The sequence below is a fragment of the Curcuma longa genome, unplaced genomic scaffold, assembly GCF_044706935.1.
Source record: "Curcuma longa cultivar G26 ecotype Majalengka, Jawa Barat unplaced genomic scaffold, ITB_CL_G26_1.1 contig_20213, whole genome shotgun sequence".
Taxonomy (NCBI): domain Eukaryota; kingdom Viridiplantae; phylum Streptophyta; class Magnoliopsida; order Zingiberales; family Zingiberaceae; genus Curcuma; species Curcuma longa.
Genome location: NW_027431306.1, coordinates 803 through 8284, shown reverse-complemented (window position 1 = coordinate 8284; position 7482 = coordinate 803). Strand labels below are relative to the sequence as shown.

At 36.6% G+C, this 7482-nt stretch overlaps 2 protein-coding genes across 2 annotated transcripts; one reads left to right on the top strand and one right to left on the bottom strand.

The window, feature by feature from the left end:
- The first annotated feature begins 231 nt into the window (after positions 1-231).
- Positions 232-3024, top strand: LOC141817359 (protein NETWORKED 2A-like). Its single transcript, XM_074705023.1, has one exon. It carries the CDS (start codon positions 235-237, stop codon positions 3010-3012), a length of 2778 nt encoding a protein of 925 aa, XP_074561124.1. The 5' UTR covers positions 232-234; the 3' UTR covers positions 3013-3024.
- Positions 3025-4212: 1188 nt separating this feature from the next.
- Positions 4213-6963, bottom strand: LOC141817361 (uncharacterized). The gene is made up of 4 exons (XM_074705024.1): positions 6944-6963; positions 5681-5793; positions 5209-5423; positions 4213-4732 (listed from the first exon to the last, which is right to left on the bottom strand). The coding sequence occupies exons 2-4, from the start codon at positions 5771-5773 to the stop codon at positions 4438-4440; spliced, it is 603 nt and encodes a 200-aa protein (XP_074561125.1). The 5' UTR covers positions 5774-5793; positions 6944-6963; the 3' UTR covers positions 4213-4437.
- Positions 6964-7482: the final 519 nt, after the last annotated feature.

Genomic DNA, 7482 nt, shown 5'->3' with positions numbered 1-7482 from the left:
CAATCCCCATTGGGAGATGCAGATGTTTGATGTTATAAATTTCTCGATGGTGTATCAAAACAACCTTAAGAAGGCTACAACTTCATCACTTCACAAACCTGCACAACTTAACGATCATAATTTTCATGTAAACTAGTAGAGTGCACCCTTTTCTGAAACATTGATTCATTCTTGTGATAGTATAATCTCCAAATGTGGATCTTAGTCTGGCATTTTTCGGCTTTAATTACAGAAATGGATGGAAGAGTGAAAACAATGCTCAAGATAATCGAAGTAGATGCTGACTCCTTTGCTAAGAGAGCAGAGATGTACTTCAAAAGGAGGCCAGAGTTGATAAGCTTTGTTGAAGAAGCCTACCGGGAATACAGAGGATTGGCAGAAAGATATGATCACATTTCCGGGGAGCTGCACAAAGCAAATCATACCATAGCAACTGCTTTTCCGGATCAAGTCCAATATGCAATGCTGGAAGAGGAGGATGAAAATTTTCCGAAAGCAATTACCCCAATCGATCCCAGAAAGATTCATAAGCCAATAGTAGATGGCTTACTAAATAAAAGAAGGGGGGAAAGGCAACCATCCATGAAGACTCAGACTCCACTAAGGAGCAAAACTCCAGTTAATAGAAAGAAGGCACAAGAAGAGATAAGTAAGCTTCAGAAGGAGGTACTTGTACTTCAGACTGAGAAAGAATTCATCAAAAGCTCATATGAGACTGGGGTCGCTAAATATTGGGAAATTGAGAAGAAGATTGTGGAGATGCTAGAGGATGCTTACTGTCTGGAAGATGAGTTCAATGCTAGCGCAGTGGTTATCGAAGACAATGAAGCCCGGGCATTGATGACAGCAACAGCACTTAAGTCCTGTGAGGATGCTATATTCAATTTGCATGAACATCAGAACAAATCAATGGAACAAGAAATACTTGAGTCAAGTAGAATTAAGGCTTCTAGAGAGAAATTGTTGGCTCTCAAGAGGGAGTTGGGCAAATTTCAAGTTGAGAACACAGACAATGCTGATGAAAGCACACAGAAGAAGTCTACCATATTCAATGAGGATGAAAAATGTTTTTCTTTCAACAAAGAGAGGATACCGCTGCAGTTACTTTGTGAGAAACTAAAGATATATCTAGAAAGAGACCCTGATAATTCTGTGGAGGACGTTTCAGAAAAAATTGATGAGCTTGTTAGCAGAATCACCAGTTTAGAACTTGCAGTTTCACAACAAACTGCAAAGATCCATAGACTGCGTTCGGAAAACAATGAGCTTGAGAAATATCTGTTGGGCTTGGAAGAGGAAAAGATGATTCTGATTAATGAATTGAATGGAACAAGTAACACGCTAAAGCAAGCTGAAGAGCAGTTAAATATAGTAGAAATTCTTGGGAAAAATGTCCAAGACGAAGAAATTATTCTGTGTCGAAATATTAACAAAGCCTATGATAGTTTCGTTGATGTTTCAGGAAAGCTGCAGTTTCTTTCCCAAGAAGACGATGAACACATTGAGAGTGGATACTTGGAGGATGAGATTTCATCTAGTGATGAACTGATAGAATGTGAGGACAAGGAAGTGACCGAAATTCATGACCAAAATGAAAATTCATTTGAAGAGATTCATGTAACTGAAGAACACTCTATCAAAGATCACACAAAACTCAATTCGGGCTCTGAAATTAGTAGCAATTGTTCAGCTGAAAACCTAACTGAGCAAAATGAGTACATGTTCAAAGACTCATCAGGAACAGGTGTTAACTTTGATAATAGCACACATACTGACCGAGAAGCTCAATTCGAGGAGAAAGAGATTTCTGTTGACTTGTACCATCTACTATTAAATAGTTTAGAAGGTAGAGAAAAAATTCTGTTAGCTGAGTACACGTCAATCCTTCAACGCTACAAAGAGACGAAGAAAAAGCTCTCTGAAGTAGAGAAGAAAAATGAAAACTATCACAAGGAAATAATGACACTGTTACAGGAGTTAAACAATACCAGCACTATGAAAGATGAGGAAATACAATTGCTAAAACAACAGATTGAATCTTCAAAGATGAATCCAAATGTCAAGATTCCATCTGAAGCTGGAGAGTCTAGTCACAGAAATTTTGAAAGCTTGTCATGCTTCCCTAAGTTCAACATAGAGAATACAAACCTTCAATGTTCTCAGATGATCGATGATGCAAATATTACATCGACCAGGAGAACATGCAAAACAAAATTTGTTGGAGAACCAGGAGGCCTGATTGCAGAACATATAAATCTGCAGCTCAATGACAAGCCAAAGGACAGTTCACCTATTGAAGAGAAGTTCAGAAGAGGCATGGATGATTTACTTGAAGAGAACTTACAGTTTTGGCTAAGGTTCAGTTCATCATTTCAGCACATACAAGAACTGCAAGCCCAATTTGAAAATGTACAAACTGATATCAAGAACATGAAGGATATTATAGCCCAACAAGCAAACAATGGAACCTTCAATGATCAAGTTCCTCAATCAGACTCTGTCCCCATAGTCTCAAAGCTAAGAGAACTGAAGACTGAACTCCAAATATGGCTGGAACAAAGCATATTCTTAAGAGATGAGCTAGAAACTAGGCTCTTATCACTTTGTAGCATACAAGAGGAGATCAACAGAGCTACCGAAGCAAATCAACAATCTGAAGAATTCCAGCTTTCTCCTTGTCAAGCTGCAAAGTTCCAAGGAGAAGTTCTCGACATGCAGTTAGAGAACAACAAAGTTGCAAATGAGCTACAGGCGGGACACGACCATGTTAGGCATCTTCAGGCTGAAGTTGAGAAAGAATTGACTAAACTTCATGTGCATCTTGAGCTGCCTCGATTGAGAAATAACCGCCCTCTTCCCTTTAAGCACTTCCACAGTAGGACTAGAACACCTAGTAGAGTACCATTAAGGTCCTTCCTTTTTGGTCCCAAGATTAAAAAAGAATCTGTATTTGCATGCCTTAATCCAGCATATCAAAGAAATTACAGTGATCTGAGGGCAGGATTTCGTTAAATGGATAACAGATAGTTCCTTGTTAGTTATATTGATGTTACGAGTTGTGCTCTAGCCTTTTGTGAGAAAAAAGATTGGTTTGCTTTGAACAAACCTGCAACAGCATGTTTATGCTATTATTACAGCAGATATGTTCATGAGTTGTGATGGTGATATGATCAAGTAAATCCTCTCTACATCAATCATCAGGATCGCCGCCAAATTGCAGCCAGATGATCTGGATGCTTTATTATTGTGATTTAGGTGCTGGCCCAGAGAGGTACTAATGATACTACAGGAGTTGCTAAGCAGGTCAGGCTACATAGATATTTATTATTCAACCAGAAGAGACTTGTTTGGATATAATGCTGGGAGTCGTTTCTTACTTGATGGCCGATATCCAACTAAGCTTTCATATGTCGAAACACAAACCAAATCACTAACCACTAAGTCAGGAGTTTGTGGTACTTTGAAGTTTTCACAGATCTGATGGAGCAAGTAAAGACCTTGGCTGGGATCTTACAAATGATGGCTCCACCAACACCCCATTTCCACTTTAGCAATACCAGGTGCCTGCCTCTCCCTAAGTTGCTATGTTCATATCAAGCATGCAAGGATCCATACAAGAGAATTTGTTAGTGCAAAATAATATAAATCATTCAAAATAAATTTGCCTTGTACATTATTAAAAGATATATGAAAATCAAACAGAAAATATAATGAATCGAAATGAATAAAATTATGAAAAAAGTGGATAACAAGCAAGCAAAAAATTCACAATTTTAAAGTAAAGATTTGGGCCCTTTTCAAGCTAGTTTATTTGATCTTCTACTCTTCAACAAAAGAACTATTGTCACCCCAGCGGTCCCACACGGTCGGCCTTACGACCATCTATGAAGAGGTAAATCGAGAAGCCGTAGTTGACCATAATGGAGGAGGACATTGTTTTGACTTCGCCGAGATTCAATCGTTGTTCACTTCAACAATTCTATTCCGTCGTAACCAACTCAACTATGTTTCAGGAGCCAAATCTTCTACTCCAAGACAACCACCTCTTTAGTGTGGAGGTCTATTATGTCTTTTCAATGTTGAGCAACATAATAATATTATACCAAAAATATGAAATTACAAAGGATATGGGAAAGGCATTATATCTCATGATTTGAAATTAAATTTTATTCTTGGTGCATTGCCAAACTAACTTTACCAATCATGTTTCCAGAGCAATAGTACCAACAAAATACAAGCAAGAGTCCAACCTTGACAGCTTCAAATATTCCATGTTAATGAGTTCATAATTCCATTATAGAACAACCATTCAGAACCCAGAAACGTAGGAACATCTTACAACACAGTGCTATACCCAACCGACACAGTAAACAGAAACCCAAAGACAAATGTCTTAACTTTTAAGATGAAAAAAGTGCACTTTTTCGTTCCCCTTAACTAAGGTGCTGGATGTGCAGCACCATTGGCCTCCAACTCGGCCATGTAAACCTGCCCATATTCTCCCTTTGTGTCGTCCTCCTCCAAATAATCAGCTCTTGCATTTAGTGTCAGAATCTGGCACACAAGCCAAATGAGAGAGGCATCAAGGGCAAGGAATGCTGCTCCACCAAATAGGCCAGTCTTGGCAGTCGAACACTCTGTATCGAGATTATAGTGAACATTGCGCGAACGGTGCAGACCTTCTGCGATAGTAGCCCACAACATCATCCCAAGTGCCACACCTGAGACAACTCTGAATCAAACAACACTAGCTATGAGAGAGTTACAATGAAGGTCACACAGTGCTAGAACAGTTAGAAGTTGAAGACCATAAATGAAAAATACTGCAAATGAAAATGTGAGTTTCAATATTGTTGGAAGAAGGTTGTCGTCAAATGAGAACTTGCAACTGTTGGAGTTCTGATACCATTGAGAACTGTATATCTTTTTTTGAGTACACAATTCCAGGGCTTGACTTTAAGCTATCTTTGGCTAAAGCAATGAAACTAAGAATTTTATGAGAGAAGTCCTCAGCATGTGGTTGAGAACACAGAAAGAGCAAGCCATACGACAGGTAACCTCATGCATACGAGAGAAATAATCAAGGCTAAAATTTCAACTAACAGTATCTGTAATATGAGCCCTAGATGCAAATAAACATGGTTCCCCACCCACCCAACTTAGGTTTCATCAAAGAACCCTATTAGTGCATGAAAAAAGTCATCTTACTCTGCAATAATGAAGAATATAACCAGTGAAAGGCTCTGGGATAAAGCTTGAACTGGAACTGTCTTTCCTTTGTATGGAAAATAGACAGCAACATGCCCTGCTAAAGCAGCTAAAAAGAGAGTCACAACAGATAAACTTCCCAAAGCAATTGTTGGATCATTTGGAAACTTGCAGATGACGACACCCTTCCCTTGAATTGGAGTTCCAGAAGCAGGCTATAACAACGAAAAATGAGTCACATGAATAATCAAAATTTGGGACATGAAAAAAAAAATGAACATAGCATAAAACTGTGCAATTAACAGGACGATATGATGCAATTACGACATATATAGGCCTTTAAAAGAAAAATAACTTGATGAATAGAAGCAATTCTCTTTCAATAAAAAGGGTTGACAAAAACAAGACCGGAGGATTCCTGAGCTGAAGAATGCCCATAAAATCTCAAACATAGTAAAGAGATTAAAAAGACCTTTTTATTTTCTGCAATGACGCCAAAAATGAAAGACAATATTCCAAAAAAAGCAACAGCCAGTGCAATCTTTGTAGTTTGGCTTACACCCATCTCCTCAATACTCCAACTCCCTGCCATTAAATAACAAACGACACCTTGAGTATATGTATCTTCAGTAGATGTAAAAAAGCAAATAATTTTTTTTAACCTTCTTAATGATAAGATAAATGACCTATAAACAAGTGAAGGTAGACTCCCTCATGACAAAGTAATTTCATAGTCAGCAAATGGATAATTGAAACAGTGAAGAAATGGAGTGTTACTTAAAAACCACTGTTTCTATTCATATCTATTGGTGATCATCATTAATTTTTTGGATGTTCATATTCTTGCATTGATTATGCATATAAACCAAAACACCCTACAGCCTATTGAATACTTGTCATATCAAGAAACATAAAACTGCTAGATTGTTAATTTGTTTCATGATATCCTTTCAATTAATTTTTGGCTACAGAGTTAAGTAATCTTACAAATCTCTAGTTTTAACTAGCTCATACAACAATTAGTTCTTAGTCTTTTGCGATATAGTAGACTGCTCAAATACCAAAAGAGAAAATGACATTTTAAAGCCTATCCCTCGCCGTACAATTTTTTGAAAGACAACTATTGAACTTGAACAAATGCAATAGCTGAATGTGAAGCAAGCACTTGTTTGTGATGTTGTTGGAATAGAGTGAATATACTAATGCAACAACTATCAAATGTTCCAAAATACTAATGCCAAACTTCGATTCTTTGTGGGGTAAAACACACAAGACAATTCAAGAGCAAACAAGAAAGCCAAACTAGAAAGGTAGTAAACAAAAAGAGTCAAAGCAAGAAAAGGGACAAAAAGACTGAAATAAGGAGTGCAAAAGCGAAAGAGAAGAGAAGCCTCAAAATTTTAGAATCACCAATTAACTGGAAAAGGGGGGGAAAACTACTAATTGCAGAAAATATGAATGCATTGGATGCAACCCTATTGAACCGTCTTTAATCGAATGGAGAATTTGAGGAAATCTTCAAGCCCGTAAAAATCTGACTTTCACAGTTTCACTAAAGAAAAGCTTGATCAGCTTTAAAAGAAAACTCAAAGCAGATCTAGTCAACATCCACTATGTTTTCCCCCTTCAAAAGCAACGCACGAAGCTCAGAGGAAACCGAAGCTACTGATTAAACTTGCGGTGAAGAAGCAAGGAAACAAGCAGCAGAAAAAGGAGCAAGGTGAGAATCCCATACCTCTCCGACTCAGAACCCCGGCGGCGAAAACGATGCAGGAGAGGGTTGAGGAAGATCACCTGGAGCGTTGAGAGGAGAAATAACTACAGGAACGGGAAGCGTAAACCAAAGAGAACGGTAACGGCAAAGAACCACGAAGCGCACAAGCATATCCTTCCGATATTTATTGCTTTTTTTTAAAAATTAATTTTTATAAAAATTCGGTTCGTTATTTGAGAATTTTGATTTTTTTTTAAAAATAAATTAATTAATTTGATTCAATTTCGATTTTAAAATTTTTTTATTTAATTAAATCAAATAAATTAAATTAATTAAAATAAAAAAATCATTTTTAAATTTTAAATAAATAAATTTATAAATTTCTAATTAATTAATAAATTTTTATAATATTTAAAAATTTTAATTAATTAAAATTTTGATCTTAATCAATATTTTATTAGTTTGATTTATTTAATTTTTATTTAAAAATTTAATTTTGATTAATTTAAAAAAATTTAATTCAATTTTAAAATTTCAATCTTAATTTACCCTACTACCTA

Excerpts from the sequence above, each read along its gene's own strand:
- LOC141817361 (XM_074705024.1), bottom strand. The coding sequence starts at position 5,773 with ATGGGTGTAAGCCAAACTACAAAGATTGCACTGGCTGTTGCTTTTTTT. Across the intron at positions 5,424-5,680 it reads TCATTGCAGAAAATAAAAAG|CCTGCTTCTGGAACTCCAAT; the intron begins GTCTTTTTAATC and ends TCGTTGTTATAG. Across the intron at positions 4,733-5,208 it reads ATATTCTTCATTATTGCAGA|AGTTGTCTCAGGTGTGGCAC; the intron begins GTAAGATGACTT and ends TGTTTGATTCAG.
- LOC141817359 (XM_074705023.1), top strand. The coding sequence starts at position 235 with ATGGATGGAAGAGTGAAAACAATGCTCAAGATAATCGAAGTAGATGCT.